The sequence below is a fragment of the Pelophylax lessonae genome (genome assembly GCF_965119305.1).
Source record: "Pelophylax lessonae genome assembly, chromosome: 7".
NCBI lineage: Eukaryota > Metazoa > Chordata > Amphibia > Anura > Ranidae > Pelophylax > Pelophylax lessonae.
The window spans coordinates 88,297,311-88,320,207 of NC_138774.1; the positions used below are offsets into that span (position 1 = coordinate 88,297,311).

General features: G+C 45.8%; 2 protein-coding genes across 2 annotated transcripts in view; both read right to left on the bottom strand.

Moving 5' to 3' along the window:
- The window catches only part of LOC309560497 (uncharacterized protein), a 142,921-nt gene that overhangs the window by 75,312 nt on the left and 44,712 nt on the right, over positions 1–22,897 (bottom strand). Inside the window, 1 exon segment of the mRNA XM_082264129.1 lies at positions 2,319–2,417. Coding sequence (XP_082120255.1) covers positions 2,319–2,417 — 99 coding nt within the window.
- Positions 3,509–21,738, bottom strand: LOC309559800 (gastrula zinc finger protein XlCGF66.1-like; the record flags this gene model as incomplete). The annotated part of the gene is made up of 5 exons (XM_082263238.1): positions 21,587–21,738; positions 16,983–17,127; positions 8,411–8,605; positions 3,620–3,731; positions 3,509–3,516 (listed from the first exon to the last, which is right to left on the bottom strand). Exons 2-5 carry the CDS (start codon positions 17,058–17,060, stop codon positions 3,509–3,511), a joined length of 393 nt encoding a protein of 130 aa, XP_082119364.1. The 5' UTR covers positions 17,061–17,127; positions 21,587–21,738.

Consider the following 22,897-nt stretch of genomic DNA (forward strand, 5'->3'; position numbering starts at 1 on the left):
AATTTTGAGGGGGAACTCCATGCCAAAAATTGGAAAAAAACGGCGTGGAGGTCCCCCCCAGGTTCCAAACCAGGCCCTTCGGGTCCGGTATGGAATTTGAGGGTAGCCCCATGCCGAAAAAACGGCGTGGGGTCCCCCCCAAAATCCATACCAGACCCTTATCCGAGCATGCAGCCCGGCAGGCCGGGAAAGGGGAGGGGATGAGCGAGCGGCCCCACCCCCCCGGACCATACCAGGCCACATGCCCTCAACATGGTTGGGTGTTGGTGCTTTGGGGCAGGTGGAGCTCTGCACCCCCCACCTCAAAGCACCTTGCCCCCATGTTGATGAGGACAAGGGCCTCATCCCCACAACCCTGGCCGGTGGTTGTGGGGGTCTGCAGGCAGGGGGCTCATCGAAATCTGGAAGCCCCCTTTAACAAGGGTGGCCCCCAGATCCCGGACCCCCTCCCTATGTGAATGGGTATGGGGTACACTGTACCCCTACCCATTCACCCCATAAAAGGCAGTGTGTGTAAATAACGACAGGAGACTTTTTGTAAAGTTTATTAAAAATCTTCATCTGGACTTCTCCCTCTCCGGTCTTCTTGTCTTCTGCTCTTTTGCTGTCCGCTCTTCTTCTGTCCAATCTTCTGCTCTTTTGCTGTCCGCTCTTCTTCTGTCCAATCTTCTGCTCTTTTGCCTCTTCTGGTCTTCTTCTTCCTCCGGTCCTCCTCCGACGACGTCTCCGGTGATTATGCCGGTCTCTGCAGCTTATTATATAGCCATTAGGGGCGTGGCCGCCCGGTGACGTCATCAGGAGACCCCCGCCCCCTTATGTCGTAGATGACGTCATCTGTGACATAAGGGGGCGGGGCTTCCCGATGAAGTCACTGGGAGGCCATGTCCACAATGGCTATATAACAAGCTGCAGAGACCGGAGACCGGCATAATCACCGGAGACGTCGGAGGAGGAGGACCGGAGGAAGAAGAAAAAGACCAGAGGAGGCAAAAGAGCAGAAGATTGGACAGAAGAAGAACGGACAGCAAAAGAGCAGAAGATTGGACAGAAGAAGAGCGGACAGCAAAAGAGCAGAAGATTTGGACAGAAGAAGAGCGGACAGCAAAAGAGCAGAAGATTTGGACAGAAGAAGAGCGGACAGCAAAAGAGCAGAAGACAAGAAGACCGGAGAGGGAGAAGTCCAGATGAAGATTTTTAATAAACTTTCCAAAACGTCTCCTGTCGTTATTTACACACACTGCCTTTTATGGGGTGAATGGGTAGGGGTACAGTGTACCCCATACCCATTCACATAGGGAGAGGGTCCGGGATCTGGGGGGCCCCCCTGCTTCCAGATTCCGATGAGCCCCCTGCCCACAGACCCCCACAACCACCGGCCAGGGTTGTGGGGATGAGGCCCTTGTCCCCATCAACATGGGGGCAAGGTGCTTTGAGGTGGGGGGTACAGAGCTCCCCCTGCCCCAAAGCACCAACACCCCCCCATGTTGAGGGCATGTGGCCTGGTATGGTCCAGGGGGGGTGGGGCCGCTCGCTCGTCCCCTCCCCTTTCCTGGCCTGCATGCTCGGATAAGGGTCTGCTATGGATTTTGGGGGGACCCCACGCCGAAAAAACGAAAATTCCATACCGGACCCAAAGGGCCTGGTTTGGAACCTGGGGGGGACCCCCCACGCCGTTTTTTTTTCAATTTTTGGCGTGGAGTTCCCCCTCAAGATTCTCACAGCGCCATTCAAATCAATAGGCTCCCATAGGGAACCACTGATTTTGAATGGAGGCAGAAAAAAAACGTATAACGTGGCTTAACGCAAGTTAAGCAACGTTATTCAGCCTTTAGCAGCGTCAGACGTTTTTACAGCTGTAACGCCGGTCCTCAGAACGCGCAGGCTGTGGGTTCTTATTGCAGCTTAAAAACGCCTAGGCCACTTACAGCTCAAAAACGTCTGTGTGTGCATGAGGCCATAGAATAACATGGAGGTGCGTTTTTAGGCTGCAAAAAGAAAACGCCTGACGCTACTAACAGCGGCGATAAAAATGCCCCCGTGTGCATGGGGCCTAAAATACAGATTTTTACACATAAAGGGTGTCAGAATAAGCCTAGTCTTCACATGATTACATTTCAGCTTTAGAATAACAGAATATTTTTGGGTTGTGGGTTGAAAATGAAGCAGCAGGGCAAGCTGATAAAACTCGGGAACATCATACAAGATGGCAATTGATACCAGGACCCACGTGCCTCAATGCAATTCAACACATCAGCAAGTACAAAGCCATGCATACTACTGATTTCTATTCTTTATAACCTTCAGATTAAAATACTTACCAGTGGAATGATGAGGTTCTTCTTCCAGCTCCCTCTTAATGCAGAATTTGATGGGGTAACATTTTTCTGTATTTTGCTGCCCTGGGGCTGTTGGCTGTTCTGAAATAGATTAAAAGAAAATGTAACATTAAAAGTAGAACTATAGGCACAGGGAGAGTTATAACCAATTAGATTTTTCACCATGTCCCATTACAGAGATTTCCTTTCACTTCCTGTCCCATCGCCAAACAGGAAGTGGGAGAAAATCCCTGCAAATTGTCCAAAATGTCTTGGTATGCTGATGCCTTAAAAATTCCCTTCACTGGAACTAAGGGGCCAAGCCCAACCCCACATCATAATCCCCCGTCCACTAATTGATTTGGACCAGTGCACAAAGCAAGGTCCATAAAGACATGGATGAGCAAGTTTGGAATGGAGGAACTTACCTATTTGGAAGCTGCCCCGGTGTCCAGCAGCACCCTCTGTGTGCAGGAGAATGCTGACAAGTCTGAGAAATTACATCACCCATAGACTTACTATGGGGCTTTCATTGTTGGCTGCCTCTCCTACACACTGAAGCTCCTTGCTGACAGCTCGGCATGGAACTGGACCGGAGCGGCTGCAAAATAGGCAAGTATAGTGATCCTTACTTTACCGGGCTAGATAAATTAGGCTTAGAATGTGGGTGGAGTAGGTTTAGCGTTAGGCCGACCACACACAGCTCTAATCTCGGCCGGTTCAACAGGAACTGGCCAAGATTTGAACCGGTAATGGGCAGGCTGAATGTAACAAGTTTATGAATCGATCAACTTGGGTACATCCAGCCTGCTGGACTCTCTTGCGATTATTACAAGTGGCTACTATAGCTTCTGCATTGGATTAGGGAGAAGACAATGGCCCGGCAGGAGGAATTCCCGCATCAACACTGTCTGTGTTGATAGGGGAATCGGGCAAATGTCTTCACTCTGTGTATGGCCGGCCTTAGTTAGGTTTTGCCTTTATCTCCAAATATAGATTTTATTGAGAACAGCCAGGTGCAGACGCCTTTATCTCCACTTTAAATACCTGAACTGTGGAAGCTGTGCCCTAAAAAAAAAAAAAAAATCTGCATTTCACATTTTGCAAAAAAAAAAAAAAGGCTATGGCCAGCTTTACAATGCAAATATGAGAACAGAAGTGTCTGGGCACAGGAAGCACAAAAAATAAATCTTTCAGGGTGCTGGTAAGGCACAATAAACATTTCAAGATATATGTAGCTTGCTCAATAATAGATTGCAAAGATAATGGTCTATAAACACATTTATGAAGGGAATCAATCTCACCAATGGTCCAGGTCTGGTCCGGTTTGTCCTTATATGGTTCCCCAGGTCCTGCTATAGGTTCCCATTCATCCTTAGAGAAATGGACAGCAACATCCGCACACTTTACAGGTACCTGAAATAAAAGGTGGAGAACCATAACATTTATTTAGGAAAATACACCTTTGGAAGAAGAAGTAAACCAAAATGGCACCCACAATTCCCTCTGCCGTTGTTCCCTAGAGATTATGTCACCACCAAAACTGCATTACATATTACCATACATGCTGGGCCAATAGCAGCAGAAATGTTTACACGCTAATCATTCCTCACAACTGTCATTAGAACTTTCCAACCTACTGGACATGGTCTATCTAGTGAAAACTTGTTATACATTTTACAGCAACGAGCAGCAGTAAAAGTTATAAGAGATGAGCAAACTGAGCAGAGGTCAGTCGCTGGACGTTCACCGAACCCATAGGGAAGTCAGCAAACCGCAAATATAATGGCAAAATACCACTAAAGTCTATAGTCATTTATATATTTTTTGGCCTTTTTCAAGGCTAATTTGCAAGCTTTTATTAACCACTTAAGCCCCGGGAGGATTTTCCTGCTAAACGACCAGGGGGTATTTTGCGATTCGGCACTGCGTGACTTTAACGGACAATTGCGCGGTCGTGCGACGCTGTACCTTAACGAATTTGACGTCCTTTTTTTCCCACAAACAGAGCTTTCTTTTGGTGGTATTTGATCACCTGTGCAATTTTTTGATCACGCGCTATAAACAAAAAAAGAGCGTCAATTTTGCAAAAATAGCAATATTTTTCACATTTTTTTATATGAAATTCCCCCCCAAAAAAATGTAAAAATCAAAATTTTTTAACATTTTCGGCCAATTTGTTTTATGCTACCTATGTTTGGTAAAAAAAAAAAAAAAAAAAAAAAAAAAAAAAAAAAAAAAATCGCAAAAAGCGTATTTTGATCGGTTTGCGCAAAAGTTATCGCGTTTACTAACAAAGGGAAAGATTTTTGTCATTTTTGTTGTTTTTTTTTTTAACGCGTAATGGCGGCGATCTGCAATTTTTTTTCCGGTACTGCGACATTGGGGCGGACAGATCGGACCCTTGACTGACATTTTTGACACTTTTGGGGTTACCAGTGACATTTCTACAGTAATCAGTGCTATACATATGCACTGTTACTGTAAAAATACACTGGTAGTGAAGGGGTTAACTTTATTTTTGAGGGAGGGGCTGTGTGTGTCCCTAGGGGCGTGCTTTCTACTGTGATTGGCTGTGGCTTGAGCTGTAAGGACACTGATCAACGGATCTACATAGTAGATCCGTGTGATCAGTGTCTTTACACCGAGGAGAATGACAGGTGGCTTGTTTACACAAGCTGCCTGACATTCTCCCTCTCCCCCGCCGATCGCAGAGTGGCCGCCGGTCACACGCGCGGGGGGGGGGGTCCGTGCTCGCTCCCCAGACCCTCCCAGGCTAGTGACGGTAATTAACGTCACTCTGCCTGGCAGGGGCTGACCGCCGCAGTAAATTTACTTGCAGCGGTCGGCAAGCGGTTAAAAAAGGCCATTGATAGCTAGGACTAACTATGGGGGAATCTGTGACAATGCAAATAAATGTTATAAAATTAAAGCGGTGTTCCAGCTGGGGAAAAAAGAAAAGAAAAGTCAGCAGCTACAAATACTGTAGCTGCTGACTTTTAATATATAGACACTTACCTGTCCAGGGAGCCTGCAATGTCAGTAACCTAGCCAATTTTTGGATCGGCTGCCGTCGTCAATCGTTCTAAGGTTAACCGGCCTTTCGGCTTCACAGCCTGTTATCTATTGAGCATGCGCGAAGCACACTGCACATTCTAATCGGCTCTGCGGTTGGTGAAGGAGGAGGGGGGGGGTGCGAACTTTCGAGGGATGGCATAACAAAAAAAAGATACCCATTCCCCCTCCCCCCTGAAAGGTGCTAAATGTGGCACTGGATGGGGGGGGGGGGGGGGAGAAACCAGACGAGCGGCAGTTCCACTTTTGGGTGGAACTCCGCTTTAACTTTCAGCTAGGAAAGAGTCCTTAAAGGACAACATTTACCCCATTCACGCTTAAGGGTAACTGGCTGCTAAGCTAACTGGCTAAGAAGGGGGTAAATGTTGTCCTTAAAGGCCAAACTTTACCTATTCACGCCTAAGGGTAAAACAAATCTAAATGCTTGAGCGCAATTTTGCAGGTTTGACATGTGCTTGTAAAACTGTACATATCGTCACAACTACTTAGTGTATCCAGGTGGATTATACCCAAATTGTGCTTTCTTTTGGTGGTAAATGGTAAAGGATATCTCTATATTTTTAATATAAAAAAGAAAACTGGACCAAAATAGTAAAAAAAAATAAAAATAAATAAAAAATAATATTTTTTTAAATTAGCTGTATATTTCTTGTTATTATCATAATTTACCACCAAAGAACAACCCAAAATAAAATTTTGCTCCCGATGATTGCAGTGAAACCACATACGTGTATGTTAGTTGTTGTCTGTACCCGTAGTACAGCCCAGAAACAATGGTGCACATTTTTCTTTTTCCTTATCCTGCCTAAAACACACTGACACTAACTGCTACTGATACAAATTAAAAAAAAAACAAAAAAACTTTTAATTCTGCCAAAAATATGCAGCCAGTGACCTTTGACCCCAACCCTAACACTAACCCTGGCAAACCTTGATCTTGTTATTTTTTTTTTTTTTACACACTTTGGTTTATTTGCATTTTCCTCTCAATGTATCAATGTACAATATATCTTTCTCTTCATTCAGAAAAGGAAACACAAGGGCAGGCTAACAATAACCATTCACTGTGATAGCCAATCAGAAGCTATCATAGCAATCAGGTGACCAAGAACCGACAGTCCCGGGTCGTGATCGTTTGTATGAGAGCCCAGTCTTTGCTGGAAGTGCGCTGCGTTCCCAGCACAAGGGAATAGACGCATATATGCGGTCCCACGGAAAAAAAAAACACTTCCATGAGGCCGCATATATGTGTTTCAGTGTGAAAGGCCCTAAAAAACACACAAAATAACATAATTAACATACTTTAGGGTGCCTTAAGCCTGCATGTGAAGTTGCACAGTAGTACAATGTAGGCCTTTAAAAGTTCCATCATTTAAAAACAGTGGCTGGGGATCTGTCATTTACCATTTGTAGCAGGACAGACAGTTTTTCCAGCCAGGAGTCCAGAGTAACGTCACTGACCAAGCAATATGACCCAGGATCACAGGCCGCTTTTGATTCCAATGATAACCATTCATATATGTACGACCTAAAGTTGCAGCAACTTCAAAGTAGTTCATGCACTGCTTTGGTCCGACTTTCATACAACTTGAGGGCCATAGACTTCAATTTCAACCCTCAAAAGTTGCATGAAAGTCATACCTGAATGTTATACAGTGCAACAGTTGTCCATTATCATCGATCAATGTCAAAGTTGTAATCAAGTCACACCCAACCAAAAGTTGCGTCAAAATCGTGCAACTGTGGAGTCGTACTCCAAGTGTGCATGGAGTTTTAATGTTTTATTTGCAGAATTTTGACCTTTTCATTATTAAACTCTATTTTGAAAAGTGTTATAACTGTCTCTAATGCGCTAACGGAAACTCAAAGAATGTCTCAAAGAATGAAGAGCGCTTCTATAGTGTAAATCTCTGAATTTACCGGTCTGTGGTGACAGTGTGTTACAGACGTTTATCCTAAACTCGTAGTTGCTATTGCTAACATTGGGAACGTTTTCTACTCGGTAACAAAAAAAAAAAAAAAAAAAAAGAAAGGTTGTGGCAGTTTAAAGGGTTAATTACTTGGGTAAATAAACTCAATGACAATCGCTCTTAGTCTGGTCTTAAGGCCCATACACACGATAAGAAAATCTGAAGGGAAATTTTGTCCGACGACCGATCTGCCGATTTTCGGATTGTTGGTATGGTGTTTGACAGCCGACTCAGACTTTTTTCGGTCGAAAAAATCCTGCAGGCTATATAATTTTTATCGTCCGTCAACACAACGTCCAATTTTCGTCTCATTAGTACAGTTTGACAGAAAAAAATCTTAAGAGCAAGACTAGGCATGCTCAGAGATGAAAGAACACATACAAAGCAATCCAACACATGACATCACTTCTGAAGTAGAATTCTGTCGTACGGGAAAATTCGTATGACAAGAACCTCTTCACTTTCCACATCAGACTAGCATGCCACAAAAAACTGACAGATCGTTCGATAATCTGATCGTGTGTACGGGGCTTTAGGCTTATATTGGGGTTCCGTGGGCTGGAAAATCTTTGTGCGGGGTGAGGCGGAGAGTATCGTTTGGAATCAGTGACAGCGTGCTGTGAGGTTGACCAGTCAATTGTCACAAGTTGGTAAAAAGGGGAGTGGTCTGACCTGCGTTTGTCACCCACCCCCCCCCCCCCCACCCCCCGTAAATCCATAGTCAATCACAATAATCCTCTGCCACAATGAGCTTCCGCCCAATGAGGTTGTCCTGCTGCTACTACTTTGGCAAATGACAGATCACCAGCTGGCCTCTGACTGTAAACAAACGGGTTGGCCAATTACTGTCCAATAGATGACAGATCCTCAGCCAATTTCTTTACAAACCAAAGCTAGCCGGGGATCTGTCATTTTGTGGCGATAACAATACTGCTGTAAATTGACAGACTTACAGCTTATGTTTGTCAACTACCGTCTGCTGGGGGTTCAGGCAGATTGTTCACCCCGTTTATTTTTTTGTTTTTTTTTTCTTATGAATTTCTTTCCCACCTCCCTAGTCAACAGCTGGACAATTTTGCTGGCCAACTCGGCAATCATCTTCTGTGTCTTTTCTTCCATTCCCAGGAGAGTAAACAAGAGTTCTGGATATCCTGAAGGGGGAACACACACATTTCTGTTGACCTCTGTGGCACGAATGCTGAATGTACATCGGGTCCCATCGGGTCTCTTCACAACAATAAAATCCTGCACAAAGAGCAAGAAAGGAAAATTACTTTGGTTCTTAAGTGGAAAACTCAGTCATACAGCGGGGGAAATAATTATTTGATCCCCGCAGATTTTGCAGGTTTGCCCACGCACAAAAGAAATGAAGGTTCTATCATTTTTTTTTTGTCATAGGTGTATTTTAAATAATAGAGACAGAATATAAACCAAAAATCCAGAAAAAAACTCACGATACAAATGTTATAAATCAAGTTGCAGTTCAGTGAGTAAAATAAGTATTTAATCTTCTACCAACCAACAATAATTCTGGCTCCCACAGACTGGCTACAGTATATGCTCATGTGGTACCACAGATTAGTCCTGCCAATGTTAGAAGGTGCTCCTAACGACAACTCGTTATGTCAGGGCTTGACAAATTTCCCTGAAATCTAGGAGCCAGCTAAAAAAGTTACTAGAACCCCACTCTCCTCTATAGCGCAATCGTCTGTCTGACATCTATGTCTGTCTGTTTCCATCCGATGCCATCTGATCTGATCCATGGGATGGATAGAAAATAGAACCACCATCCATCTGTTTTTGGCAGACAGGATCAGATGGCGGCAGATTACCACTCCATAGAGGAGACTGAAGGGTCCGATCAGGTCTGCCTGAAAAACTGACAGGCGGACCTGATCAGACAGCCCGTGTGAAAGGGGCCTTCGGCTGTGGCATGGCGATGAGGAAAAAAATACAATTATATAGTATAATATATCATTTTTTTTGTTTATAATAATTGAAAAAAGAAAAAATACATTTTTTTTAATAATAATAAAAAAAAAAGAAAAGAAAAATTATTATTTTCTTTTTTAATAATTTAAAAAATAAAATAATTTATAATAATAACCACACTCCCTGTCCACTTACCTTTAAGCAAAGGTAAGTGGACAGGGAGATGAAGCCTGCAAAAACTTCCCTCTCATCTCCTCTTGGGGAAGGAGATGGACAGGCATTGGGGGCAGGCAGGGGAAAGAGCCATTAGGTACTGCTTGTCAAACTCCCGGCCACCACAAGAGGGCGCCAGTTCCCCGTTCTCTCACTGAAGAAGGCCGAAAAGCCGCGGCCTCAATTTTCGGACGGCGCGGTGGTCCGTGCACTCGATGAGTGGTTGGGGGTGCGCAAAAGGGGCAGGACACCTCCTGCAGTGCACCCCAGGCGCCAGGTCGCTAATTCTAGTCGCCAATGCGACCTGGCGCCCGGGGTTTGTCGAGCCCTGCGTTATGTGTATAAAAGAAAGTGCTGCTGCTACCAGAATTGATCTCTTTGACATTAACTCAACTCGCCGTGTTTAGAGGAAGAACAATGCTGACTATGACCCTAAGAACACCATCCCTACAGTCAAGCTTGGAGGTGGAAACATGATGATTTGGGGCTGTTTCTCTGCTAAAGGTACAGGCAAATTTGCAGCATTGAGGGGCCAATAGATGGGGCCATGTATTGTAAAATCTTGGATGAGAACCTTCTACCCTCATCCACAACACTGAAGATGGGTCATGGATGGGTCTTCCAGCATGACAATGACCCAAAACATACCACCAAGGCAACAAAGGAGTGGCTCAAGAAAAAGCACATTAAGGTCATGGAATGGCCTAGCCAGTCTCCAGACCTTAATCCTATAAATGGAGGGAGCTGTAACGAGTTGCCAAGTGACAGCCAAGAAACCTTAAATCTCTGTTCACATCTTGGCGTCCTGAATCGCAGGCAGAATCAGCGCTATTGTGCCCACGATCTCGAATCACAGTAAATCGTGGGACGCACGTGTGATCCCCGTCACTTTGAATACTGACCCGATCGCGGTGCCATGTTGCCGCAATTGTCGCTCGACGAATCACGGTAAAATCGCGGAAAAAGAATCTGGGGACACCTGTCACCCAAAAGAAGCACAAGAACTTCTTTTGGGTGCCAGGCGTCCCGTGATTATGTTGGCATGATTTTACCGCGATTCGTCAGGCGACAATCACGGCAAAATCATGCCAATGCCATTGGAAGTGACAGGGATCGTAAGGGCGTCCCGCAATTTGCCGTGATCCGGAAATGCGAATGGAGCCTAAGAATTTAGAGAAGATCTGTAAAAAAAGAGGACCAAAATCCCTCCTGAGATGTGTGCAAACCTGGAAACCAACTATAAGAAAGGTCTTTGCTAACAAGGGTTTCTCCACCAAGCACTAAGTCACGTTTTCCTTGGGGATCAAATACTTATTTTACTCACTGAACTGCAACTTAACTTATAACATTTGTATCGTGTTTTTTCTGGATTTTTGGTTTATATTCTGTCTCTGTCATTTAAAATACACCTATAATAAAAATTATAGACCCTTCATTTCTTTGTAAATGGGCAAACTTACAAAATCTGCAGGGGAATCAAATAATTATTTTCCCCACAATATATAATGCATTAATATCTGGGCCAAAGAGCAGGAGCATGGAAAAATATTGAGATGTGACCAAATGTCAGATGCAGCCATGGACCTCTGGCATGTCCCATTGCCATCCCAAAATGCAATAAAGGTACCTCTACAGTGGTGTCTGCAGCAGGATTAATTAACATGTAAATCCAAAATGTATTTTCTTGGTTTGGATACAGTGGGTAAGGGTTAGAACCCCTGCCATCCAGGCCTTTGATAGATTCCCCTCACTTCCTATTCTGCCCACAACTTTTACCAGACAGTGAGAGGAACCCTCCAAACTGTTTCTGTCACTATTGCAGGTTTTCCCTCATTTTCTGTCTGGTATATTGTTGTCAGCAGGCAAGGAAGCGAGGGTAAATCTTTTTAATGGCACCCTGGACAGCAGTAAAAACTTGAACATACTTCTAGATCACTATATATATAAAAAAAAAAACCTAAGGGGCTAATCCTCTGCAAATAGGCTTTTGATCATATCTTCTCTGATCCTCCCCTTCTTCCATTGTCCCCAATCTACAATCTACCTGCTGATAGTACAGAGCCTTTGGGGGCAAGCTGCACATGCTCAGTTTGGTGTGCTTTGCTAGAGAGTTTTTTTTCTCCTCTTGGGGAGAATGCATGTGATTGGCACAGGGCCCATCAGCACTGTCCAGACAGAGGGTCAGTAGTCCTGCAGCCTCAGGGCCAATCAGCACTGCCCAGACAGAGGGTCATGGGTCCTGCAGCCTCATAGGACACTCAAGGGAGAATGAAAAGATGGGTTATACTTACTGATAACTCCTTTTCTAATAGTCTTCCAGGACAGCCCATGAGACCTTAGGCTCCTCCCCCAGGGACAGGAAACACATTCCAAAATTCAAATAAAAGGCGGTGCCTTAGTCCTCACCTTCAGTATTTCATGAGAACCGTAGGACACCCTGTAAAACATATACATAGATATATATATACACATATCATTTATACATAATACCAGATAAATCGGGTGGGAATCCGGCTGTCCTGGAAGACTATTAGAAAAGGAGTTATCAGTAAGTATAACCCATCTTTTCTCAAAGTCGTCTTCCAGGACAGCCCATGAGACGATAAGCAAGAAACTTACCAGTCTAGGGAGGGACCACTGCCTGGAGCACCTTTCGACCGAACGCCTGTTCCTGAGAAGATAGGAGGTCCAGGCGATAATGTCTAACAAAGGTCGAAAAGTTAGACCAGGTAGCTGCCTTACAGATTTGTTCTGGAGAGGCACCGGCCCTTTCAGCCCAAGACGTGGACAGTGCTCTAGTAGAGTGTGCAGTAATGAAAGGTGGAGTCACCTTTTTCACCATATAGGCTTCTGTGATAGCCTGTTTGATCCATCTAGCTAAGGTTGCCTTAGAAGCTTTTTCCCCTTTATGGGGGCCGGAAAATTGTAAAAACAAAGTATCATTCTTCCTGAAGGTTTTAGTCACCTCCAGGTATCTCAGAAGGGCTCTTCTGACATCCAAACAACTAAATTCTTTCTCTTTATTGTTGTTCGGGAAATTGCAAAAGGAAGGAAGGACTATGTCCTGAGTCCTATGAAAAGAAGAGACCCTCTTGGGCAAAAATCCTGGATCTGTTTTTAGCACAATCCTGTCGTCAAAAATCATAAGAAAAGGTTCTCTGATTGAGAGAGCCTGTAATTCGCTAACTCTTCTAGCCGAAGTAATAGCTACTAAAAATAAAGTTTTTAGGGTGAGCATTTTTACTGACAGGTCTACCAAGGGTTCAAACGGACTGGTAACCAAAGCCTGGAGTACCAGGGATAGATCCCAAGCTGGACACGTTTTAATCCTGGTTGGCTTTGTCCTGGCAATTGCTCTGAAAAAGGCATTCACATTAGGGTCTTCTCTAAGGGAGAACCGAAGGAAGACACTAAGGGCGGCAGCCTGTACCTTTAAGGTCCCTAGGGAGAGACCTTTGTCTATGCCTTCTTGAAAAAAATCTAAGATAGTTGGAATATCTGGGGAAAATCTCTGATTCTCCACCATCCAAAAATGAAATTTCTTCCAACTTTTTGCATATATTTTCCTAGTGACCGGTTTTCGACAGCTGGTCAATGTTTGGATGACTCTGTCTGAGAACCCCTGAGAACCTAGAATTTGTTCCTCAGATACCAGGCCGACAGGTTTAGGGTCCTGAGAAATGGATGGACCACCGGACCTTGAGTTAAGAGATCTAGTCTCCAAGGGAAGGTCATTGGAGGTAGTGCAGCCAATGCCTGAAGGCGTGCCAACCGTGGCCTCTTGGGCCAGTATGGGGTTATCAGGATCATCTCTATATCTACTAGGATTATGGAAAATAATTTTTCTATTTTCCTGTTTGCCTAGGAGGCAAACAGATCCACTACCGGTAGGCCCCAAGGGGTTGTGACTTTGAAAAACACCTCTTGGTTGAGGAACCAATTGTCCTGGTTCATCTGGTGGTGGTGCAGATATGTCTGTGATACCTGGATGGTCCAGCTTCGCCTTATTGATAGGTGAAGAGAGGATATCCACCCCCAAAGGGTCCTTTTCAACTTGGTGGGAACCTTTACTTTCTGTTCTAAGGAACTTGACTATCCATCCCAATTCTGTAGGAAGAACATTTGGAGTGGACGTAGTTGGAACCCTGCCCAGGGGACCGCTGGGAAACAGGAGGTCATCAAGCACATCCTTCTTGTGACGTCCCTCAGAGAGACCCAGATTCTTTCTGGATGTAGAAGACAGAACTCCAGCCTGTGTCCTTGGCCTACTAGGTCTAGAATAAAAGGGCTGGAAGAAATCCTCTTCCATAGTGGGAGGAAGGCCCCTAAACTTCCTCCCACCCTGGGAAGGGAGTCATTGGGGCTTGTCGGGGCGTTGAGGAGGGTTAAACAGAATGTTGCCCTTCCCTTTTCCTTTATGCCCGGTCCAATGTTTTTTGAAATTTTGCTGGGTTTCAAAAGACTTCTGCTGTTTACCCCTGCCACGAGCATTCCTCTGAGCATAGGGGAATTTCTTCTTTTCTGGGAATCCCTTCTTTTTATCCGCTGTACGCTCCAGGGCTTCTGTTAGGCCTGGGCCAAAAAGGTGGTCTCCTGTGAAGGGAAGACCACAAAGGCGAGATTTAGAAGTAACATCACCTGACCATGTCTTGAGCCATAGGCTTCTTCTGGCCGTATTAGCCAAAGCTGAGGTCCTTGCTGCCATTCTTACAGCTTCAGCTGAAGAATCCGCCAGGAATCCAATTCCCTGAAACAAGAGCGGAAATGATTTATTAATCTGTTCCCTCGATGTTCCAGCAGACAAGTGTGTTTGGATTTGAGATAGCCAGAGCTCCAGGTGTCTGGCTATGCAGGTGGATGCCAGGGCTGGCTTTAAGCTCATAATGGAGGCTTCCCAGACCCTACGCAAAGAGATATCAGTTCTCTTATCCATAGGGTCTTTTAGAGCTCCTGAATCCTCAAATGCCAAGTCAGTGCCTTTGGAGATTCTGGAAAGGGAGGCATCCAGCTTAGGGATTTTGTTCCAAGGCTGATCCCCACTGTTGTCAAATGGATACCTTCTTTTCAAAGTCTTTGGAAAAAAAGGCTTTTTATCAGGAGAATTCCACTCCTGTTTAATCATATCCAATAGGGAGCTATGCACAGGGAACACTCTAGCATGCTTTTTATGACAAGCGTACATCAAGTCATGCTTAGAGAGATGCACTTCTTCCTCCTCAATTTCTAGAGTTGTATAAACTGCCTTTAGTAGGTTATCTACATCCTCCAAGCTCAATTTAAAGTTGGAGCTATTATGGGAATCCTTGTCTATGGGTTCCTCCCCTGATCCTGATCCTTCTTGCTCCCCACCGGAGGAGTGGGAAGAAGAAACTTCCTCCAAACCCACTGGGATATTCAAAGATGGGGCCTGGGCCAATGGAGCCTGAGCTGGGGTGGAAGGCTGGACTGGTGCCTGCATCTTTTCAACGAGAGTTTTGAATGAACTAATGGTACTTTTTAGTTCATCTCTCACTGAGGTCAGCATTTTCTGGGTAGAGACTGCAGGGTCGTCTCTGACCAGTTTAGCTATACATGCCCGGCACACTGCTTTGTTCCAAGAGGAACTCAATTTCTCTCCGCATACAGCACACTTCTTTTTGGGGGGCTGAGGTGGGTTATTGTCCTGAGCCTTGGCCTGGAAGATAAAAGACAAGAGAATTATAATTAGGGAAACTTGTCCTCCTCCCACCTCCCGCTTATCCCCCATTTGTGATTTAGAAAAGAGGGAGCGGTGCTGCTTAACCCCTGCCCCTAACGATAGAAAAGAGAGGGGGGAAGGGGAACGGAGTTCCTAACAGGTATCTGCAAATAGGGTGTATATTTCCCCTTGCTTACCTGAGAGGTGCCGATGCCAGAGCCGACTTCCACCGCCTGTGCGGTTACTGTCGTGTCCATCGCTCTGTATGGTGATCCCAGCACTGCTGTTTCCACCTAACATCGGTCGCCCATATGTACTCACTGTTCGCGCCTTCGGAAACTGGAACGAGGGTTTCCGGCGCCCGCGGATGCCGTCACTGCGCCGGAAGTGACACTGTCGCTTCCCGTGAGGCCAGAGTGGATACGCTGAGTTCCGCCCCCTCCGTTTTTGGCGCCAACTTCAAAATTTCTTCCGAAGTTAGCGGTTCCGGGTACACAGGACTCTGCTCCAAGGAACCGGCCGACCAACGGAGTGGACTCCCCAACGTTCCACCAGACAGCATCCGTAGTCCTGCCGAGAGGCTAGAAGAACAGGAGACAGCGGTCAGCCCCTATTGCGGCACTAAGGGGGTACCGCTATGGGCTGAGGAGATGCATCTTTCCAAGTCTTTCCAAGGACAGTCCAGGAGACCGGGAGCTTCAGTTCCAGGAACATGTTACCCCCTGTCCGGAGGAAACACTAAATACTGAAGGTGAGGACTAAGGCACCGCCTTTTATTTGAATTTTGGAATGTGTTTCCTGTCCCTGGGGGAGGAGCCTAAGGTCTCATGGGCTGTCCTGGAAGACGACTTTGAGAAAATGAAGCTTTAACCAGACACTGATAGAAGTCACAAGACTGCTATATACTGCTGATGAGAAAAGGTATTTAGCAGTTCATAAATAATTGCATGTCCATGTTCTGTGGGGGACCAGATATAGTGAATGCAGGGTCCTGGGTTTAGTACCACTTTAAGCTAAATCTGAAAAGTGCTTGTTTGGGAAATCACAGATCAGAGGAGACTTAAAGGGTTAGTTCACCTTTTTTTAAGAAAAAATGAGAAGATAAACTAACAAAGTACGCTCTTCTTACCCCCCCCCCCAACTCTACTCACCTCTGTGGGTGATGAGCTGTCTGTGCCCACACAGCTGGAGAAGCAGTTCAGGGATTTGAAATGCCCGCTCTGCTCCATTTTATTTCTTCATGACTCCTGGGACGGATCAGAGTGATTCTGATTGGTCAGTGCCGCCACAAAGAATCGCTCTGATCCCTCCTGGATGTCCTGAAGAAAGAAGCAAGAAAGAAGCAAGAAAGAATCCTTGCACAACAGTTCATTACCCACAGGGTGAGATAAGTACAGCAGGGACCGGTGGGTGAGGTGGGTCGTATGGTTCATCTTTTTTTTTTTTTCTGAAAAGTAGGCTTTAAAAGGGATATTAAAAGGCATTATTTTTTTTACTTAACAATTACAAACATGTCATACTTACCTACTCTGTGCAGTGGTTTTGCACAGAGCAGTCCTGATCCTCCTCTTCCCGAGTCCCCCATTGGTGCTCCTGGCTCCTCGGCCCTACCAAGTACCCCCAGAGCAAGCAGTTTGCAATGGGGGCACCCATGCAGGTTGGCTCCCGAGCCACTGCTCTGCGTGTCCATGCAGACACAAAGCCACGGCTCAGCCCCACCCCATCCACTCTCCTCATTGAGGGGACATCTATTTCAGGTGCTGGTTCCCCTATTTTACTGCTTCAGCCAACCCTCCTTACCTCCACCGTCAACAAGCAGATGATCTCCAGGGCATGATTTAATATGGCTTCTGCCAACTGCTCTCTCTCCTTCACCATATTAGATAAGCTCAGCAAGCTCTCCTTCTGGATAGGCAAGGTATATTTTGAAAAGCTTCATAGCACCCTGAAAAAAAAAAAATAAAAAAAGTTATCTAGAATGTCTTTCCTCCAAAATCCATTTACAAAATAGTCTCTGTACCAAACTGTAGACTTTTTCATGAAAAAACGGTTTATTCTTTAAACAACACATGCATGTATATCCAAATACAGCCAGAAAAGAGGAATGTTAGAACATATTAATATGGTGTATGCCATTGTCCATAATGCCGTATTCCATACAGCGGGACTTCATCCTCATTCTCTCTTTTTTTTTTTTTTTAACCTGAAAGAGAAACACATAATGAGCTAGTATGCATCGCATACTAGCTCATTATGAAGTACTTACCAAAGAACGAGCCCCCGCCGTGCCGCCCGCTTACCTGTATGATGGGCAACATGTTCAGTCGCCCGTCTTCCGGGATCGCGGCATCCGGCCATCTGATTGGCTGGAGCCGCGGTGACGTCACTCCCGCGCACGCACGCGGGAGCCGACGGTCATGGCACGGGGCTCTGAAGAAATCGCACGAGCGGCCGTTCTTTCAGAGCGCATGTGCCAGTAACGTCACTGGATGCATGAAAGGTAAATATCTCCTAAACGGTACAAGTTTAGGAGATATTATTTACAGTACCTATAGGTAAGCCTATAATAAGGCTTACCTATAGGTAAAAGTTGCAGAGGAGGGTTTACTTCCTCTTTAAGTATACTCACGAGTACGGACACAGCCTGGTCAGCTTAGCATGGCACTACTCCCGGTTTTTAACATTAGCGTCTATGGGAAATCTTGGTCAGCTTGACATGGCACTGCTCCCAAACCATAAGTGACAGGGTTACCAAACTTAGGAAGCACCGAGAGGGGACCCAGGACTACAACATATCCTACTTGTGCCCGGCCAGCTTGCCTAGGTAATCTACCATGTCATAGCCCTGGATACGCTTAACATGCTCCCCAAGCTTGGTGTCCTTGTCACTTATGGTTTGGGAGCAATGCCACGTCAAGCTGACCAAGATTTCCTATGGAGCTAGTGTATTTACATGCATTGAGAAATGAAAAAAGGTATTGCTTCACTTTAAGTACATTTTTGTTTTACATACATGCTCTGGTCCCATTGTGTACTTAAAAGTGGGGTATGCCTGTATATGACTATTGACGTCAATAATCAGAAAAAACATCCTCTGGGTATTAAAGCAGTAGTAAACCGCACCACATTTTTTGAAACCCTGCAAGGTAAAGGCATTATGTGCTAGCATGCATCGCATACTAGCTCATTATTAAAATACTTCCCTAAGAACGAAGCCCTCCACGCTGTCACTGTGCGATGTTGCCGTGATTTCCTCCTGCTGAATCGCGGTAACATCGTGCAAACAGAATCGCGGGACGCATGACGCACAAAAGAAGCTCTTGTACCTTTTTTGGGCGTCATGCGTCCCACGATTCTGTTTGCACGATGTTACCGCGATTCGGCAGGCGGAAATCGCGGCAACATCGCACAGCGTTTGGGATGCCATTGCAAATCACGGGCATCGCACAGGTGTCCCGCGATTTGCAATGATTTCCGGATCGCGGGCACAATCGCAGTGATTCTGCCCATGATCCGCTGCGCCCACATGTGAATGTAGCCTAACTCTTCCTTTAAAGCGGTAGTATACTGCTTTTTTTGACTTTTAACTACAGGTAAGCCTATAATAAGGCTTACCTGTAGGTACAATTATTATCTCCTAAACCTACACGGTTTAGGAGATATTTGCTTTGCATGCAGCCGCTGACGCGTGCGGCGCATGTGCTCTGATGGTCCGGCGGACCTTCAGAGTTCCTTGCCGGGAATTGCCGGAAAATGACTCCCGCGCGCCAATCACAGCGCCGGAGCCGCCAAACCCGGAAGAGACACCGAGGGATCATGTCCGCTCCCACAGCGGTGTCCAGGGTTCTGTGTCGGGGCTTCATTCTAAGGTAAGTGTTTCATAATGAGCTAGTATGCGATGCATACTAGCTCATTATGCCTTTGTCTTGCATGTTTTTTTTTTCTTTGAGTTTACTACCGCTTTAACCACTTGACGACCAGCCACCGTACTTATACTGCGGCAGATCGTCTCTGTCCCTGTGAAATTACGTACCTGTACATTGTTTTGCAGGACAGCTAGTGGGGGCGTGCGCGGATTGCCTGCAATTCCGAATTACAACAAATTGCAGGACGCCAGAGCGATTCTCGTCACTTCCAATGGCACCCAAAATGCGGCGCAATTTGACGCGATTAATCGGGCAATATTCGCTGCAAAATCGAGCCGCGTTTGGGGTGCCATTGGAAGTGACGGGGATAGCGCAGGCATCCTGCGATTTGCCATGATTCAGAATCAGACCAATTCTGCCCGCAATCCCGGACACTAATATGTGAACGGAGCCTTAAGCCCCGTACACACGTAGCGATTGTCGGCCGTAAATATTCGACCGCCGAACGATAGGCCGATTGTCGGCTTGTTAGTATGATGCTTCCGACAACCGACAGCGACTTTTTGGCCGAACAGAATCGGGTGTGCAGGCTATAAAATTTTTGTTGGCCAACACCAGAATGGCCGATTGTTCGCCAGTCAGTACAGAATTCGGCCGACAAACAGCCGATTAGCAAGACTGGGCATGCTCAGGGAAGAAAAAACACACGAAAAGTTAACCATCACATGACATCACTTCTGCAGTCGGCTGTTGTTGGCCGACAAAATTCATGTGCTGTCTTTTGCAGTTTTCTGCCGACAGGACAGCACCGGACAAAAGACGGCCGATCATTTGGCCGAAATTCGGGACGTGTGTACGGGGCTTTAGGCAGGATGAAAAAAAAAAAAGTCCTAAACTTCTGTTTTATGGGTACAAACGCAAACTAACATGAAAATATGTGGTATCGCTGCAATCGCCAGGAGCAGGAGAATTCATTTTGGGTTGTTCTTGGGTGGTATATTAGGATAATAGCAAGAAATGTACAGCTACATTTAAAAAAATGCTACTATTTTTGGCCAGTTTTAATTAAAAAAAAATAATGATATATTATATATATATATATATATATATATATATATATATATATATATATATATATACACATATATATATATCTCTATCTCTCAGGAGATATCCATAACCATTTACCACCAAATGAAAGCTCAATTAGTCCTGAAAAAAGAGATATTCCCCCTGGATACACTAAGTAGTAGTGATGAGAAGTACAGTTTTACTAACACATGTCAAAGTTGCAAAACTCTGCTTAGGTATTCTGATTGGTTTTCCCCTCGAAATGCTTGGAGTTTGTCCTGTGTGTCCTCCAGGGCCATCTCACAGATCAAACACAAACGGGTCGGTTAATGAATACCTAAACTAACTGGCCTACAGTGTGTACCTGTGTGCTAGGATAAGAGGCAGTGACAGTTATCATGGGGGGGGGGGGGGGGGGTAGCACCCAAATCTCTTCTACCTGTAGCACAGAGACCGTCCCTTGGGCCCCTGTCAGAGAAGCATTGAGATCAGTTTCCCCTGTCAGTTTTTCAGGCGGACCCAATCAGGTGTAGGATCATACCCACCTACCATCGGGTCCAATCAGGTCTGCTAAAAAGACAGCAGAGGACTGCATCCTTGTCTGTTTTTAGATGGGATGAGATGTAACCGGAAATAACCGCACAGTGGAGTCCACTGACTCCCAGCCACCCATAGAGCTAATGTTGTAAGGCACTGCGCAAACTGTTGGCACTATATAAATCCTGTATAATAATAATAGAGCGGAGTGCGGTCTCTGAGCCGTCATCATACCTGTCACCCTCCAATCACTGCCCCCCACCTGATCATGGAATCCACCTGTGTGAAAGGATCCCGATCTCTGATCAGAAGATTGTGTGTCTCTGAGATCCTCTTCACCCTTTCATGGCTGCAACTCGTCTCCACCATCCCTGGCTATACAGAGGGGAAGCAGCCACTACACCTGGGGGGTACATCACCAGCAATCAAAGGGTTACACTTCTGATTGGATATTATGTATACATTCTACATGATCAGTCCCTCCCCTGATCCAATCTCCATCTCCAGACACCCCCAGAGGTGATCAGTGGGGATGGGGGAGGGTGATCCCCCCCAGTATGTCTTTGTACTGGGAGAGGAAATCCATACAAGCACCTCCAGACTGTGTCCTGGATGGGACCCCCAGTGTAGAGGATCAGGGAAGGACACAGCGCCTCCTATAGACAGTGACAGGAGCTGCAGAATAGGTGATGGGTGCAGAAATGCAGGGAATGGGGAAATCAGTAGAAGGGGGGGGGGGTGTAGGGTGGAGGAGGGGTGTCTGTGTCCTCCACTGCTAGGAGATGGAAGATGAGAAAAGTCTACAGAAAGTAACATTTCCTATTCCATCCTATGAGCTGAGAAATGGATCCCCTCCCCCAGCACACATGGATGGATCCTATATACACACACACACCAAACACACAACTTTTACCCCAACAAAGCTCTTACCTGCTTCTACCATGTGAGTGGGCGGGGCTGCTGACTCTCAGCTCTCATTGGCTCACCTCCTCTACAGCTCCCCAAAGGCATTGTGGGACTTGTAGTGCTTCCAAAGCGGAAATCTCTTCCTGGCTACAAGTCCAGACAGCTCAATGCCGAGTCCCAGCTCTGATTGGATGTTTGTCCCCGAACGGATTGCAGGGCATGCTGGGATAGATTGGCTTTGCAGGGAGGAGATCCTGGGACTACAACTCCCATCAGCCCCAGAGACTAGGGGGCGGGGTCCCTGGTGTGTGCAGCAGCCAATGTGCACGGAGGAGAGGAGCAGAGTGGGGGATGGGGGTGAGAGATGTGTGCAGGGTTACATTGGAGATAGAAAGAGAAGCTGTCATCATTGTTACATGAAATGTCATTGCTGGGAATAGAAATAATTTCTTCTCTATGATGATTGGCCAGTGAGATCTCCATCTATTTATAGTACACATCTTATATATATATATATATATATATAAATAAGGGATCAGTCCTGAATTGATGAGCTCCAGTGCTGTTCACCTATTGTGATAAAAATGTATATATATATATATATCTTATTGGAACAATATGTTCTGCTCATTGCACTATAACCACCTTGTGTCATATATTTTATTTCCAGTATTTTGGTGGTTTCTTTGGGGACACACCTGGTCACATCCATAGATAACATTTTATATTGCAGGTGCTGTCCACCCTCCTAAACATTGTGCATTTTCCCATTGTGACCGCGCATTGCAGGATTTTCTGCTCTAAGGTCCCTTTCACACGGGCTTTCCGATCAGGTCCGTCTGCTGTCAGTTTTTCAGGCGGACCGGATCAGATGCTCCATGCACCCCTATGGAGCGGTGGATGTCACTGACACCCGCCACTATCTGATCCAATTCTGTCCGTGAAATTCAGGCCGATGGAAACCTTATTTTCCATCCGTTTGGAGGATCAGGTCGGATGAAAACAGACAGGCGATCCGTTTTCATCCGATCTCCCATAGAGGAGTGCGGGGATCTGACAGCTCTGTCTCTGCAAAGTAAGCGGATCGATCCCCGCTGAGCAGAATGGAGACCGCCGGGCGAACAGCCCGTATGAAAGGACCCTAAGGCTCCATTCACACCTGGGCGTTTTTGAGCGTTTTTCAGCTCCAAAAACGCTAAAAAAAAAAAACGTTCCAAAACGCCCAACAAGTAAAACCCCATTCATTTAAATGGCCCCTGTTCACATCTGAGCGTTTTAACGCCTGAAGCAAAACGCCTGTAGCTGAAAAAAGTACAGGAGCTTCTTTTTGGGCTG